We start from the raw sequence: 18,605 nt of genomic DNA, 5'->3' as shown, positions 1-18,605 counted from the left end.
AAAGGAATACAGTGGAAGACGAATAGGTTGCTTTGAGAGTCGAAAAAGTGAATGTAGCAGAGGATCACACAGGAAAAAGAAACGAGACCAAGTAGAAATCCTTGGGTATTACAGGAGATAATGAATGCAACTGATGAAGGGAGAAGTATAAAAATGCATCAAATGAAGCAGGCGAAAGGGAATACAAACGTCTAAAAAAGGAGACTGCCAGGAAGTGCAAAATGGCCAAGCAGCCAGAGGAAAAAATACATCGATACAGCAGCATATATAACTAGGGGAAAGTTAAATACCACGTGTATGAAAATTAAAGAGCCCATTGGATAAAAGCGAAACAGTTGTATGAATATTGAGGATTCAGATGAAAAATCAGTACAAAGCGAAGAAGGGAAAGCTGAAAGGTGGAAGGAGTATATAGAGGGGCCACACAAGGGGAATAAATTGGATGCCAATATTACTGAAAGGAAAGAGAATGAAGATGAAGATGACATGGAAGGTATAGTAATGCGAGAAAAATTTGACAAGATACTAAATCCCCCTCCCCCATGAACCACGGACCTTGCCGTTGGAGGGGAGGCTTGCGTGCCTCAGCGATACATATAGCCGTACCGTGGGTGCAACCAAAATGGAGAGGTATCTGTTAACAGGCCAGAAAACGTGTGGTTCCTGAAGAGGGGCAGCAGCTTTCCAGTAGCTGCAGGGGCAACAGTATGGATGATTGACTGATCTGACCTTATAACACTAACTAAAACGGCTTTGCTGTGCTGGTACTGCGAACGGCTGAATGTAAGGGGAAACTACAGCCGTAATTTTTCCCGAGGGCATGCAGCTTTACTGTATGGTTAAACGATGCTGGCGTCTTCTTGGGCAAAATATTCTGCAGGTAAAATAGTCCCCCATTCGAATCTCTGGGCGGGGGCTACTCGGGAGGACGTCGTTATCAAGAGAAAGAAAACTGACGTTCTATGGATTGGAGCGTGGAATTGTAGAGAGTTTCAGGAAACCACTAGGGAACGATTGACAGGAATGGCGGAAATAAATACAGTAGAAGAAGAATGGGTACGTTTGAGGGATGAAATAGTAAAGGCAGCAGAGGATCACGTAGGTAAAAAGATTAGGGCTAGTAGAAATCCTTGGGTAACAGAAGATATATTAAATTTAATTGATGAAAGAAGACAATATAAAAATGCAGTAAATGAAGCAGGCAAAAGGAATACAAATGTCTCAAAAATGAGATCGACAGGAAGTGCGAAATGGCTAAGCAGAGATGGCTAGAGGACAAGTTTAGGGATGTAGAGGCATATGTCACTAGGGGTAAGATAGATACTGCCTTAAGGAAAATTAAAGAGACCTTTGGGGAAAAGAGAACGACTTGTTTGAATATGAAGAACTCAGATGGAAACCTAGTTCTAAGCAAAGAGGGGCAAGCAGAAAGGTGGAAGGAGTATATAGAGGATCTACACAAGAGCGATGCACTTGAGGACAATATAACGGAAATGGAAGAGGATGTAGATGAAGAGGAAATGGGAGATATGATACTGTGTGAAGAGTTTGACAGAGCACTGAAAGACCTAAGTCGAAACAAGGCCCCGGGAGTGGACAACATTCCATTAGAATTACTGACAGCCTTGGGAGAGCGAGCCCTGAAAAAACTCTACCGTCTGGTGAGCAAGATGTATGAGACAGGCGAAATACCCTCAACCTTCAAGAAGAATATAATAATTCCAATCCCAAAGAGAGCAGGTGTTGGCAGATGTGAAAATTACCGAGCTATCAGTTTAATAAGTCACGGCTGCAAAATACTAACGCGAATTCTTTACAGACGAATGGAAGAACTGGTAGAAGCCGACCTCGGGGAAGATCAGTTTGGATTCCGTAGAAATACTGGAACACATAAGGCAATACTGACCCTACGACTTACAATATAGATTAAGAAAAGGCAAACCTACATTTGTAGCATTTGTAGACTTAGAGAAAGCTTTTGACAATGTTTACTGGAATACTGTCTTTCAAATTCTGAAGGTGGCAGGGATAAAATACAGGGAGCGAAAGGCTATCTACAATTTGTACAAAAACCAGATGGCAGTATTCGAGTCTAGGGGCATGAAAGGGAATCATTGGTTGGGAAGTGAGTGAGACAGGGTTGTAGCCTATCCCAAATGTTATTAAATCTGTATATTGAGCAAGCAGTAAAGGAAACAAAAGAAAAATTCGGAGTAGGAATTAAAATCCATAGAGAAGGAATAAAAACTTTGAGGTTCGCCGAAGACATTGTAATTTTGTCAGTGACAGCGAAGGACCTGGTAGAGGCAGTTGAACGGAATGTACAGTGTCTTGAAAGGAGGATGTAAGATGAACATCAATAAAAGCAAAATGATGATAATGGAATGTAGTCGAATTTAATCAGGTGTTGCTGAGGGAATTAGTTTACGAAATGAGACGCTTAAAGTAGTAAATGTGTTTTCCTATTTGGGGAGCAAAATAACTGATGATGGTCGAAGTAGAGAGGACATAAAATGTAGACTGGCAATGGCAAGGAAGGTGTTTCTGAAGAAGAGAAATTTGTTAACATCGAGTATAGATTTAAGTGGCTTTTCTCAAAGTATTTGTATGGAGTGTACCCAAGTATGGAAGTGAAACATGGACGATAAATAATTTGGACAAGAAGAAATGTGGTGCTACAGAAGAATGCTGAAGATTAGGTGGGTAGATCACATAACTAATGACGAGGTATTGAATAGAATTTGGGAGAAGAGAAATTTGTGGCACAACTTGACTAGAAGAAGGGATCGGTTGGTAGGACATGTTCTGAGGCATCAAGGGATTACCAATTTAGTATTGGAGGGCAGTGTGGAGGGTAAAACTCGTAGAGGGAGACCAAGAGATGAATACACTAAGCGGATTCAGAAGCATGTAGGTTGCAGTAGGTACTGGGAGATGAAGTCGCTTGCACAGGATAGAGTAGCATGTTTAGCTGCATCAAGCCAGTCTGTGGACTGAAGACCACAACAACAACAACATTAAATCACCCAAGTTGAAAAATACCACTACAGTAGACAACATTCTGGAAGAATTGCTGATATTCGTGGGAGAGCCAGCCATGACAAAACTATTCCACCTGGTGTGCAAGAGACGAAATATCTTCAGACTTCAAGAAGAATGTGATAGTTCCATCTCCAGAGAAATCAGTTGTTGACAGGTTTTCATATTACCGAACTATCAGTTTAATAAGTCATGGTTTAGTACACAAAAAAGCACTCCGTCGTCAGGCCGCGAGTGGCCTACTGGGACCATCCGACCGCCGTGTCATCCTCAGTGGAGGATGCGGATAGGAGAGGCATGGGGTCAGCACACCGCTCTCCCGGTTCTTATGACGGTATTCTTGACCGAAGCCGCTACTGTTCGGTCGAGTAGCTCCTCAATTGGCATCACGAGGCTGAGAGCACCCCGAAAAATGGCAACAGCGCGTGGCGGCCTGGTTGGTTACCCATCCACATGTTGACCACGCCCGACAGCGCTTAATTTCGGTGATTTCACGGGAACCGGTGTATTCACTGCGGCAAGACCGTTGCCGGTTGAAAGTTAGTACCGTGAATTATTTACAGATGAATGGAAAAACTGATAGATACCGGCCTCGTATAAGATTGGTTTGGGCTCTGGAGAAATGTTGGAACACATGAGGCAATACCGACCCTACGACTTAATTTGAAAATTTGTTTAAGGAAAGGAAAATCTACGTTCATAATATTTGTAGACATAGAGAGAGCTTTGACGATGTTGACTGTAATACTCTCTCTGAAATTTTGAAGGTAACAAGATTCAAACGTAGAGAAAGAAATATACAGAAAAGAGACGCCAGTTGTAAAACTCGAAGGACATGAAAAGGAATCAGTGGTTGAGAAGGGAGTGAGACGGGATTGTAACCTATCTCAGACATTATTCAAACCGAACATTGAGCTAGCAGTAAAGGAAACCAAAGAATTATTTGGAGTAGTAATTAAATTTCGTGGAGGAGAAATAAAAACCTTGAAGTTTTCCGATGACAGTGTAACGCTGTCAGAGACATCGAAGAACTTGGAAGTGCAGATGCTAGGAATGGTCAGTGTCTTTAAAAAAAGCACATAAGTTTAACATTAAAAAAGTCAAACAAGGATAGCGTAATGCAGCAGAATTAAATCAGACGATGCTGAGAGTATTATAGTAGGAAATAAAGACACTAAAAGCAGTATGTGAGTTTTTCCATTTGGCAGTAACATAACTGATGATGCACGAAGTAGGGAAGATAGAACATGTACATCGGTAATGGCAAGGACAGTGTTTATGAAAAAGAGAAATTTAACACTTATCCGTAAATTTATATTCGATGTTAACAAATTCTATGGAAGCCTGTAGTGAGGCCATCTACGATAAGAAGTTCAGACAAGAAGAGAATAGCAACTTTTGAGATGTATTGTTACAGAGGAATGCTGAAGATTAAATGGTTCGATTGCATAATATGAAGCTAATGAGTATAACGGCATAGAAAAGAAATTTATGGCATAAGTCGACATTGAAGAAAAGATCGGTTGCCAGGACACTTTCTGAGACATCAATGAATCGTCAGTTTAGTACCGTAAGGGAGCGTGGAGGGTAAAAATTTCAGAGATAGTCCAAGAGATGAGTACAGTGAGCAGAATATATGTGGGTTACTATAGTTATTTGGAGATGGTGAGGCTTGTACAGGAAAGAGCAACTTGAAGAGATGGATCAAACAAGTCTTCGGACTGAAGACCAGAACAAGAACATATAGAAGACTTATTCTTTCATTTGCTGTTCTCATTAAAATAAGCTCACAAACTTTTGCAGACATTAGATCGAGAAAGACAGCTCAGTTTCAGTCTTTTGCTACCTTTGATGCATAATAGATAAAAGGTCGACAAGTGGCTGACTCCTGCGCTGGAAGGTCTTTTGACGCAAAAACCTGAATTTACGTAACGCATTATGATTGTGCACGACATCATTTTGACAGTAGATTTTCTGAAAGACGGAAGGATACGAATTTTGTTTGTACAGGACAGCTTCGGTAAAGTGATCCATGACATGTGATATGTGGCGATCTGCATACGTCCTTTTACGTAATTTTGATTACATCCCCTATCAGAGTGACTGTGTTATTGTATCGAAACAGGGTGTCAGATTACCTTTGTACATGCGATATAAAGCAAGTAGAAAGCTATATTTTAATTAACACTTAATTAATATAGCCACATCAAAATATTAATAACCTCGTGAACGTACATCACAGTAAGTTTGTTTTTTTTGCCAGAAACAACTATTAACCCAAAACGCAGATGAATGACACGCATCAACTGATATTTCTATAACTTTATATTTTACAGCTTTTCTCTTATTCTTCGAAAACCAAAGCAAACAAATAGTTATAAATAGTGATCCAAAACATAAAGAACTCGTATTCTGCGAGGCAGATCATTTGGAATTGTAATCCATTTATTAATGTTTTAATCTGTCATTTAACCAATACTAATGTTAGTTAAAATGCCTTTTGACTCATAAATGATTACACAGATGGTGGTGCTTTAAACAGAATCGCTTCACACTGGAGGGCAGTTGTTGGTGTGTTATCATATGTATTAAGCAAGTATCTACTATCGACGTTTGCAATTTTATCAATATTTTTAAGTTGGCAAAATGTTAGTAATGACGAAATAAATCTCGGATGAACAGTCTGGTATGAGTGTGCATAGGACACAATATTTCGGCAATCGACCACGTTGCCATCATCAGGTGCGCTGATGTAGTGACCGGCGGTGGGCAGGCGCCATGTATATATAGGACAATCCCTCTCCCACCGAAATATTGTGTCCTATACACACTCATACCAAGTTGTTCACCCGAGATTTATTTCGTCATAAAATACGCCTAGAGAAATTGAAGAATCACATGTTAGTAATGAATATGTGGGATTTGTTTGTTTATTTACAAAATTAATATTTAAGAAGTAGCCTCTGTTCTTGCAGCTAATGGGTTAGTAGCCAAGAAAGGCAAAAGTCTCAGTCAAGGTCTGAACTTTATTTCTGGATTAATGTATCATGCTCAAACGTAAGCATTATTATCTGTTGTACAGATGGATATCCCTTCATTTGTATCGTTTCCCCTATGTATTTAATATGTTTAATGCAGCTGATCAACCACATCAAAACAGCATGTGAGAGATTCTGAACGAGTCAGAATGACTGCTCTGCGGGCGGATAGTGAGTACACAATATAACTACGTGCCTGTAACAGACCACACAGCTTTGCGCGATGCTGGATCACTGCAGCAAGCGTGGGTCTGCCTGCATCGAAGGTCCGGCGCCATCTGTTGTATTGTCGACTGGAGTCCACACGCCACTGCACCGGCTTCCATTGCCAAGAAGCCACCAACTATACTGAGCACGTGACCCGCATCGCTTGCATGTTAAGTGGCAAAACGCAATGTTCCCCACATCAACTGACCTACAGTGTAGTATATCGATGGTAGGCAACGAAAACCTCGTAACTCCACTTTGCTAAATTTTGCAAGAGAAGAAAAAACAATTTCTTAAGTGATACAGATAAAGTTGGAACACGTGTAACTATATAGTAGGAACTTGCAACTAGCCTATCGACTGACTACGAACACCTACAACAAAAAATTCCTGTCAAGCAACCTGAAACTTAAGCACTACACATGAGTCACACGACCAGAAGCCCTGTATGCCACGGAATGTCTTTCCATGAACCGGAGAAGTCTGATGGAGAATCCTCAGGAAGATCCTAGGACCAGTAGAAGAAGATGGGGAATTCAGAAAGCGACATACCTCGGAACTCTACGAACATATCGAGAGGCTCTCTGACTGTGAAAGAAAAAGAAGGGCAGCTTTCTATAGGCATGTTGCAAGATTGCCTCTGAACAGACTGACCAACGGTCGTTCGCCTTCTGGCAAAACAAAAAGATTCGCACAACTTGGCTGACAGAAACTGAAAAGGACATTGAAGAACTGAGAATAACTGATCTCCAGAACAGGTAGTCTGTGAGACCCACCCTGAAGGAAGCCCGAGGATTTCAGGAAAGCTACCCCTTGCACAAAGGAAAGTAAGGAGCTACATCAGCAGTGATTGTGAATGCACTGGGCGAAGATCAAAGCCCAACAGCTGAACAAGCGTGGTCCAAAGTAGGTCCATTCGAAACAAGAAGAAGAAGAAGCTTAGTTATTGACAGATTAAAGAAATCCAAGCAGTAATTTTTCTTTGGTAATGGAGTTACTGGTTACTGGAATTAAGAGGGTTTTACAGATAAATGGAGTTGCGAGGTTTTCATTGCCCACCATTGATACGTCACGTCTATTTCAAAGTAGGATAGATTACAAAAACTGTAGTAATGTTTGTATTAATTATCCCCACATTGTTCACCAACTATATGTAGTAAATGTTTTCATTGTCCCATTCAGGAAATCGGTTAACGTAGTGGTGGATTTAATAACGTTAAATCTCTTTGAATTTAATAAAGTTAAATTGTTTGAGGAGCTATTATACACGACCTGAAATCATTATGCGTAAAATATTCAATGCCTGACAAAAAAAAGCGAAGCACCCTCATGGGGAGGAGGAAATGGAATAAAACTTCATGGGTTGAGATAGTGGGTGGTGTTATTTCGGTGATTCCAAATTCAAATTTACAAAGGGCACTTATCTGAGGTTGCAACCCCTCGTGTCTGAACGTACGCACTAATTCGGCGAAAAAGGGTGTCAAAGACCATTGCATCCTCTCCTGCGGACAGCTGACCCACAGCTGTTGTCCTCGATATCCTGTGTATTGGCTCTGGTACAGAATTGACATCCAAGATGGTCACACACGTGTTCTGTCGGAAACAGATCTGGTGGTCCTGTTAGCCGTGGGAATACATCAACATTATGGTTACAATGGTGCTTGGATAGCTCAGATGGTAGAGCACTTGCCTGCGAGAGGCAAAGGTCCCGAGTTCGAGTCTCGGTCTGGCACACAGTTTTAATCTGCCAGGAACTTTCATATCAGCGCACACTCCGCTGCAGACTGAAAATCTTATTCTGGATTACGGTTAGGGTTCATAGAGATACGTGCAATGTGTGAATGAGCATAGTCTCGTTGAAAAAGGACCACGTATGTTGTATGAGAGGTAACCCATGAGGAAGCAGAATGTCCTTGAGTATTACTGAGCCATAACTGTTCCACCAGTCACCGTGGCTCCCCCAGAATATGCCTTTACAAAACATTGGAAGACTGAGATCGCTAGCCAGGTCGCCGCCGTACTCGCCGAAAAAGACCATCTGGGGAAGTGTAGAGCCATGATTCACAGCTGAACACAATGCGACGCCATTCATCAACAACCTATGGTTCCCAGTTACGGCACTACCCCAAACCCAGTCGTTTATGCTGGGGTGTTAGTGGCAGGATATACTTGGGACTTTAATTACCTAGTACCTGAATAACGATGACAAAACCAGCGGCCGTATTTGAATCTAACGTCGTTTGTTCTTTTTAAGACATGCTACCAGTTTCGACACCACGCGGTTTCATTTTCAGACTCCAAAAGTAACCTGCCATCCACAACCGTTATCATGTGGATTCTACATCTACCTCTACATCTACATGGATAGTCTGCAAATCACATTTAAGTGCCTGGCAGAGGGTCCATCGAACCACCTTCACAATTCTCTATTATTCCAATCTCGTATAGCGCGCGGAAGGAATTAACACCTTTATCTTTCCGTACGAGCTCTGATTTCCCTTATTTTATGGTGGTGATCGTTCCGCCCTATGTAGATCGGTGTCAACAAAATACTTTCTCATTCGGAGGAGAAAGTTGGTGATGGGGATTTCGCGGGAAGATTCCGTCGCAATGAAAGACGCCTTTCTTTTAATCATTTCCAGCCCAAATCCTGTATCATTTCTGTGACACTCTATCCCATATTTCGCGATAATACAAAACGTGCAGCTCTTCTTTGAACTTTTTCGATGTACTCCGTCGGTCCTACCTGGTAAGGATACCACACCGCGCAACAGTATTCTAAAAGAGGACGGACAAGCGTAGTGTAGTCTCCTTAGTAGGTCTGTGACATTTTCTAAGTGTCCTGCCAATAAAACGCAGCCTTTGGTTAGTCTTCCCCACAACATTTTCTATGTGTTATTTCCAATTTAAGTTGTTCGTACTTGCAATACCTAGGCATTTAGCTGAATTTACGGCTTTTAGATTAGACTGATTTATCGTGTAACCGAAGTTTAACGAGTTCCTTTTAGCACTCATGTGGATGAGCTCACACTTTTCGTTATTTAGGGTCAACTGCCACTTTTCGCACCATTCAGATATGTTTTTCTAAATCGTTTAGCAGTTTGTTTTGATCTTCTGAAGACTTTATTAGTCGATAAATGACTGCGCCATCTGCAAACAACCGAAGACGGCTGCTCAGATTGTCTCCCAAATCGTTTATATAGATAAGGAGCAGCAAAGGGCTTATAACACTACCTTGGGGAACGCCTGAAAACACTTCTGTTTTACTCGATGACTTTCCGTCAGTTACTACGAACTGTGACCTCTCCGACAGGAAATCGTAAATCCAGTCACATAACTGAGGCAATATTCCACAATCACGCAATTTCACTACGAGCCACTTATGTGGTACAGTGTCAAAAGCCTTCCTGAAATTCAGGAATACGGAATCGATCTGAAATCCCTTGTCAATAGCACCGAGCACTTCATGTGAATAAAGAGCTAGTTGTGTTTCACAGGAATGATGTTTTCTAAACCGATGTTCACAGTGTGACAGTAGAACGTCTTCTTCGAGGTAATTCATAATGTTTGAACACAAAATATGTTCTAAAATCCTGCTGCATATCGACGTTAACGATATGGGCCTGTAATTTAGTGGATTACCGTTCTTGAATATTGGTGTGACCTGTGCAACTTTCCAGTATTTGGGTGGGGATCTTTCGTCGAGCGAACGGTTTTATATGATTGTTAAGTATGAAGCTAATGCATCAGCATTCTTCGAAAGGAACCTAATTGGTATACAGTCTGTACCAGAAGACTCGCTTTTATTAAGTGATTTCAGTTGCTTCACTACTCCGAGGATATTTACTTCTACGTTACCCATGTTGGCAGCTGTTCTCGATTCGAATTCTGGAATATTTACTTCGTCTTCTTTTTTGAAAGCATTTCGGAAGGATGCAGCGGACTGAAATTAACTGGATTCCGTTCCTTCCGTCGCAATAACAAGCCCAACATGGTCGTCTAACCAAGCTGTGCTTCTTATTCCCACAATTTTGTTCATTGCACATAAAAACCGTTGTGGAAGGCAGGTTACGTTGTAATGGTACTTGAATTACGTAACCATTACGGCACCTCACCTCAATCTCTCGATACCAGCAATGTTCTACTGTGTTTCTGTAAAATAGTTAACATATTTCTGTGACAAGATTCAGATTTGATTTCATTAATGTAGAGGTACTTCGATACATCGATATGTATATATTGCAATGATATTATTCTTATGTGTATTCTTTCTTTTGTCACTATGATCTTTGACGTACTTGTAACTCTGATTTTTGGGCGCATAAGCGGTTATTAGAGAGTCAAGCTTTGGTCGTCATGTTAAAAAGACGCAAATTGTAGTCAGTTTATGAAATGTGAACTTTAACACTGAGGAAGATATTTTCAAGTATGTTTTATATTGTGAAGTGATGTTTTGGAACGAGTTACGTGATATTGCAACAAAAGTAATAAAAAAGAAGTGTAACTTAAATTCGGAGTGCTGATTATTTTTTTAGATCACCATTGTCCTAACTTGCAGAAGTTTAATCTCCAAGAATGGTATATGAAACACATCTATAAAACTTGTGAATATCGCAGAATAACACCTAGGCCTCTTTGCATCCGAGCTTAGAATCATCACTAACTAGATTTTCGACGATTGAGCCATGAGTTCACAACGAGACCAGCGTGGAAAACACGAAAAGATGAGAGCCTCGTTTATCCATTATTTCAAGAAATGACTTTATTAACTGTGCTCTAAGGACACTTGCCACATAATATAACTTTGTTGTTGCCCGAAAATGCAATATGTAGCAGCGTGAGCAGCACTACAATCGTAATTAATATTTGATCTTTGTTGTGGTAGGGTTGTTAGAACTTCCGAGGCCTGAAGATGACATCATGTGGTGTTGAAACAGGTAGCGAGTTTTAAAAAGAATAAACGACGCTGATTTTGTCATCACTATTCAAGTACGACGTCTCCAACTGCAGAACCACTTGATGGATTAGCCGAGATTTAACTACCTAGTGCCGGCCGCGGGGGTCTCGTAGTTCTAGGCGCGCAGTATGGAACCGTGCGACTGCTACGGTCGCAGGTTCGAATCCTGCCTCGGGCATGGATGTGTGTGATGTCCTTAGGTTAGTTAGATTTAAGTAGTTCTAGGGGACTAATGACCACAGCAGTTGAGTCCCATATTGCTCAGAGCCATTTGAACCATTTTTTAACTACCTTGTCCGCCAGCTGCCAGTCTCTGACCTAAGGTGAGGGTAGATACAGAGTGTTCCAGGGAGCCCATTTCTTGTTCTTGGGTGGCAGGTTCTGATATGAAGAGGTTACTATGTGTCTGGTGCGCAGTAAGGCGATTCTCTGTTGTGTTGGTCAGACGCGCTCGACTGGCACGTTGACGACCAGAAAGCCTGCTCTCACGTTCCCATGCAGTCCAACATCGGGTCACTGTCACCTCCAAACACCCCACAAATCTCTGAAGTGCACCATTCCACCAGTTGACGAAATGGAGAAACACACTGAAGCCTCTTTCAATGTCTGCCAGATGATGGTCATGCTGTCTCACACATGTACGCGGCATCTCTTGTGCTTCACAGTGCTTACTCAAAATTTGACGATGTTCATACCCCTATACAGGGCGGTCCATTGATCGTGACCGGGCCAAATATCTCACCAATAAGAGTCAAACGAAAAAACTACAAAGATCGAAACTTGTCTAACTTGAAGGGGGAAACCAGATGGCGCTATGGTCGGCCCGCTAGATGGCGTTGCCATAGGTAAAACGGATATCAACTGCGTTTTTTTTAAATAGCAACCCCCATTTTTTATGACATATTCGTTTAGTAAGTAAATAAATATGAACGTTTCAGTTGGACCACTTTTTTCGCTTTGTGATACACGCCGCCGTAATAGTCACAAACATATGGCTCACAATTTTAGACGAACAGTTGGCAACAGGTAGCTTTTTTTAAATTAAAATACAGAACGTAGGTACGTTTGAACATTTTATTTCCGTTGTTCCAATGTGATACATGTACCTTTGTGAACTTATCATTTCTGAGAACGCATGCTGTTACAGCATAATTACCTGTAAATACCTCATTAATGCAATAAATGCTCAAAATGATGTCCGTCAACCTCAATGCATTTGGCAATACGTGTCACAACATTCCTCTCAACAGCGAGTAGCTCGCCTTCCATAATGTTCGTACATGCATTTACAATGCGCTGACGCATGTTGTCAGGCGTTATCGGAGGATCACGATAGCAAATATCCTTCAACTTTCCCCACAGAAAGAAATCCGGGGACGTCAGAATCGGTGAACGTGCGGACCATGGCATGGTGTTTCGACGACGAATCCACCTGTCATGAAATATGCTGTTCATTACCGCATCAACCGCACGCGAGCTATGTGCCGGATATCCACCATGTTGGAAGTACATCGCCATTCTGTCATGCAGTGAAACATCTTGTAGTAACATCGGTAGAACACTATGTAGGAAATCACCATACATTGCACCATTTAGATTGCCATCGATAAAATGGGGGCCAATTATCCTTCCTCCCATAATGCCGCACCATACATTATCCCGCCAAGGTCGCTGATGTTCCACTTGTCGCAGCCATCGTGGATTTTCCGTTGTCCAATAGTGCATATTATGCCAGTTTACGTTACCGCTGTTGGTGAATGACGCTTCGTCGCTAAATAGAACGCGTGCAAAAAATCTGTCATCGTCCCGTAATTTCTCTTGTGCCCAGTGGCAGAAGAGTACACGACGTTCAAACTTGTCGCCAAGCAATTCCTGGTGCATAGAAATATAGTACGGGTGCAATCGATGTTGATGTAGCATTCTCAACACCGACGTTTCTGAGATTCCCGATTCTCGCGCAATTTGTGTGCTACTGATGTGCGGATTGGGCATCACCATTTGTTGCAGGTCGTGGTTGACGTTTTACATGTGGCTGAACACTTCCTGTTTCCTTAAATAACGTAACTATCCGGCGAACGGTCCGGACACTTGGATGATGTCGTCCAGGATACCGAGCAGCATACATAGCACACGCCCGTTGGGCATTTTGATCACGATAGCCATACTTCAACACGATATCGACCTTTTCCGCAATTGGTTAACGGTCCATTTGAGCACGGGTAATGTATCATGAAGCAAATACCGTCCACACTGGAGAAATGTTATTTGATGCCACGTACTTATACGGTTGTGATTATTACAGCGCCATCTATCACAAAGCGAAAAAAGTGGTCCAACTGAAACATTCATATTTCTTTACATACTACTCGAATATGTAATAAAAAATGGGGGTTCCTATTTTTAAAAAACGAACTTGATATCAGTTTTATGTGTGGCAGCACCATCTAGCGGGCCAACCTTAGCGCCATCTGGTTTCCACCTTCGAGCTAGACAAGTTTCGTTCTTTGTAATTTTTTTTCGTTTGACGCTTATTTCGTGAGATATATTATGCCCGGTCACGATCAATGGACCACCCTGTATATCCTACCAACTCTGGTAACAACATTAAAAACGAACAACAATAATGCGATCTGATGATCTTTCTATTCGTTGTAGAGAAATCCATCTCTAATCATTCATGCGTACCAACGGTGTGTACGTGTGCGGAATTGCACTGGCACTCGATCATGTCTTCTGTGTGGATAATCTGCTTCGTCGGACGTCTACATTTGAGTGCAGGATTTTCAGTAAATATCCAATACATGATTTAGCTTTACCAGCTGCAAGAATGTAATTAAAGGAGCTTGTAAGTGCTTTCGTTTCCTCATAATTCATCTTATTCTAGACCTCACCTTATCTGATTGCAGACTTCCTGTTAAAATTAATTCTGTAATAGATGACTTTTTGCATGTGTCACTTAGATTATAAATAAAATACTAATGTACTCGTTATATTAATAATCATCTACGAGTAAATTTACTGAGTGCTAGTTATTACTCTGATCCCGCAGGAACATTGGCATGTGGATCTCTTACATGAATGCATTTCCTTCCAGCCAGTGTGTAGAGATGTGTGGCGTCTGGTGAGTTGTAAAGGGATGTCTCCAGTCTTGTCATTAGACACTGCACTCATTTTATTAACTGATATGAGAGTGGTTCGTAGCTCAGCCAAAACTAGTAATGAATTATCGCTAAAATATGTCGATCCTAATTACTTAAGGATTTTTATATAAAAATATTTAAAGGTTAACACTGTCATAGATCAGTTGTCTCCATCCTGACCATATCAGTAAGCAACACAAATTATTTGCTGGCAGCTTTCATTGCTGTCATGTAACGCCTTCCTCCTAATGCTAGAGACACGCATTCGCCAAAAATGTTCCCTGCTAAAATTATTCCTGTGTAATGCTTAGTTTACTTGAAAATTCTCCTGACAGCCAAGTCATAAATCTCCCTGTCCTCTGACTCTGCCATTGTGCATTACTGTTACAGAGGTATTATGTACAATGGTTTGGAGAGACCCGCCTGTTGCAGCATTGTCCAACAGGTGTATACACTTTCCCCATGTCTACCAATGGACAGTATACTATTTTTCCCATACGTATTGAGAGCAAGCTGAATGATAACTGCTATAAACATGAGAGTTTGAAGCCCTAGGTACAGCACTGCCACAAATCCATATTGAAGCAAATCAACGCACACCCACGTGTGGCGATAAATCTTCAATTCCTTCTTCGTAGATTGATCGCTCCCACTGCTACCCTGACCGCTGACTAGTTACAGTTGTCTGTATTTATACTAAAACAATCCACAGTCAGGCGTTCTACAATAGCCTTAATGGATAAGCTTAATCTAATTAGTAACTTCTTTGTCACGATAGTTCGGCGACAACTATAGATTCTTTGTGGTGTGGCATGCAAATCACGTTGAGGTAAATTCGTCAGGGACACATATCTACAGGAACATGTATATATATATATATTTCGTACCATGTTGATTGGAGGTTTTGATAGCAGAATGTTGACTCTCCACGCCAACTTGGAGTCTGTAAGTCCAATGTTACGTAAAGTCGTGCACCACATTAATTTTTTTTTTTTTTTGCTGTTATGTACTAAATCATAGTATAAAATTGATTTTATTCTTATATACTTCAGTTCTCACGGTGTTCACGCCTGCTACAGCATGCATTTCAAGCTGGGCTACTATGACGCCAAGTTGTTATTGGAACATTAAGTAAAAATAAATAATACAAGATGATGTCTTGCTGTTGTGGTTAGTCAGTTGGCTACATGTTCCACAGATCAGGTTCGTGATAAACTTTATGAGATGGAATATGTGAATTTACTAAAATACTTCAAACACATTAAAAAAGTATTTATACAGGATGTAATAAAAACATATGTGCATAATTTTAGAAAGTTTAAAGGACATAAAGAAACTCTTCCCTATATGACAAAAATGTCATATATGCACCGTTTACCTGCTAGGGGTCCACGAAGGTTTCTATGCTACTGAATGTTCGGAGAACGTGACCAGATTGCCGAGTGATGAATATTGTTTTAGAGATGTTGCCAAAAATGCTCCTCTTTATTAATGCCAACTGGCATCTCAGTCCTAATGTTAGTGTAACATGCTCAAAACAACTAGGTTTTTTCACGAATAATGGCTACGGCTTCAGGCAAACAGGCGACCAGCTCTTCTGAAGTACCTATCGTCGTCTCCTACAACGAACACCTCATCTCCCAACACAAAAATAAATCGATAGTAGGTTAGTTCATTTACATAAAAAGTTAGTAATTTTAAGAAAGCCATTATATAGTATTTCTCCTGTTGATGCTTCTTTTTCGGCTTGATGATAATGCTTGTATCATCTCCTGTCTTCCTAGTGATGCAGGTAAAGTAGTATATCACCAAAACGAGTGACAAAAAAATGCGCTTATTATCGAAACCTGAGGAACGCCTACTACGATTCCTTCCTGTGTAGATGATGTTGTGTCCCTCTTTGTATAACTCGATCATACTAGTGTGAAATTCTGCATCCTGTTTCTTAAACTCCAAAAAACTCACATTTTATATGTTTCATCTAATTGTTTTATGTTGTTGCTTCTTTTTGTTTCCAGCAGTGTAATTCGCGATCGGTTTGACGTGCAGAACGGCTATTAGTAAATAAGACAGTGCTATTGGGAACGTTAACATGATGAAAAAATTTGCATTAGTTTAGTTCTCTGTACTCCACAAAACTGACATTCCGTCTTTCTTCTTTCAGGCTAGATTCTGACCTCAATGGATCTAGTGGAAAACTTGTAGTCCTTCTACCTGTCGACATAGTCAGAACACAATTAAGACTCCGACCTGAGGCAAACGATAACAAAATTTTCTACAACTCTCTCGGTGACTTCATCGAGAGTTCGTCCCTTTTCCCGATCGAGATTAACGTGCCAGACGTCATCCGTTGGTTCTACGGCTTCATGTCCAGCTGGTTCCCCAGCCTGGCCAACAGATGGCAGCAAGAGTCGACGCCAAGGATACGCCTGTATCTGCTTGCTCCACCACCTGCTTCGGACCAAACCTATCCAAAAAAGACGGCAACCACAAACACTTACAAGAAACTGTTTATTTCTCCACAAAATAAAGTCGTTATTCTAAAGTCGTCCAGTGATGGAAGTATGCAGCTGATTCCATTCACAATTTATCGCGAAGAGATCGTTCAAAGAGTTGTAATGTTAGCTGAAATAGACATGCGCTCAGGATCTGAGAACAGACAGTCATTGCAACCGTAATTCGCTGAGGGCTTCCGCAATGCTATATGAACTGTACTCATTGCTTCTGGTATCGTAAGCATTGTAAATTAGGTCTGTGTTTCATAAACACCAGTTAACCTATCAGTTCACGTATGTGTCCATTGTTCTCTGTGTTGTAAATTTTGCTGCCGATCATAACTTGTATTATCTCTCTCATTCTCTTCGACTGCTTGCAAATTTAATTAAAACAAATGAAAACCTACAAATATAACCATTGTTACGTCTGATATGTATCTGATATGGTATATATGTTTTGTCGAAGAAGAGCCTATGAAAAATGAACTGGTTGTGTATAATGTGCTGCCCGTGAAACGTCAGCCGCAAGCATGTAATCAGGAAATGAACAGTTATCAAAGGATCTAGCGTTGGCATTATTGTACCACCTGAACGATATGTACGTAGCTGCAGACGAATGTAGTACCTGTAATGTACTGTTTTTTCATCGTAGCATAAATATTCATATATTCTGCACAAATATAAAAAAATACAGAAGAAACTTTATTAATCACAATCTTTAAAAATGAACGTAGCGACCAAACGTATTCATTAGTGTAGCTACTTTTACCACTCCTTTTCCTCACCCCTCGCTCTGACCATAGTACAAGTTGTTAATGTGCAGCATGCGCAAAAGCACTCAAAATGGTAATGGCCAGTTATCATAGTGATGGAAGAAATTTTCATTCCGATTATGTGGTTGGGTTGGCAGTTTGGAGGGGAGGTTATGACATAAAGTTGTTGTTCAGCTGACTAAGCGCCAGTGTCCTTCGTTAAATTCCAAACCTTAACATAGCGCCTGTTGCAGAGATATCACGCAACACTGTTGATGGTGATCCGTACATAATATGGGGTCTGCCACCATGTACTTCCTTCTCATACTCAACAACTACTGTCTAAGAATTAATGTCATGGGTTAAACCTCAACTCTCATCCCAATTACTGACAGAGAGAGGGTAGGTGACACTGAAGATGGTGATTTGATTGTAGAGTGGGGATGCTTAGGTCAGCAGCGTTGCGTTCACCATCATTTTTCCCTTACTCATCATCATCATCATCATCATTAGTACCAGATCAAGCGTAAAATTTTTGGATAACATAAGTTTCAAACCAACATCTTTTGGTGGAAGGGTATGTGACATTGATGATGATGGTCTGCACGTACAGTGGATTGGAGATGATCGTTCAGTAGCCGCCTTGTCACCCCAACTGCTCTTAAATGGATTAACCACGAAACTTCACCCCTTTCTCCCAGTAACTCCTTACTGAGGGTATGTTACATAGTTGATTGCGACCTTTCTCACCGTTGTTTCTCTCCTCATAACCCCTATGCACCTCGTGCCAAAAGTTCTGGATTAAACTCTAAAACTAACCCCAGTGTCAAAACATGAAAATGACACTGAACTGCTATGTGCATGAGTCACGCTTTGCACCAGAAGTGTGGCAGTAGGTCAGAAAACATTTCCGTTTAGATGACTGAATAACTCGACAAAATTCTAACAAACGTTTCCACACAACATTTAAATTCTTA

General features: G+C 41.0%; 1 protein-coding gene across 1 annotated transcript in view; it reads left to right on the top strand.

Moving 5' to 3' along the window:
- Nucleotides 1–17,164, top strand: part of LOC124625783 — a 31,888-nt gene extending 14,724 nt beyond the window's left edge. The window contains exon 2 of the mRNA XM_047149229.1: nt 16,546–17,164. Coding sequence (XP_047005185.1) covers nt 16,546–17,059 — 514 coding nt within the window. The 3' untranslated portion in view covers nt 17,060–17,164. The remainder of the gene's footprint in view (nt 1–16,545) is intronic.
- Nucleotides 17,165–18,605: the final 1,441 nt, after the last annotated feature.

Source organism: Schistocerca americana, chromosome 8 (assembly GCF_021461395.2).
Source record: "Schistocerca americana isolate TAMUIC-IGC-003095 chromosome 8, iqSchAmer2.1, whole genome shotgun sequence".
NCBI lineage: Eukaryota > Metazoa > Arthropoda > Insecta > Orthoptera > Acrididae > Schistocerca > Schistocerca americana.
The sequence above is the reverse complement of the archived record's forward strand: the minus strand, read 5'-3'. Positions and strand labels throughout refer to the sequence as shown.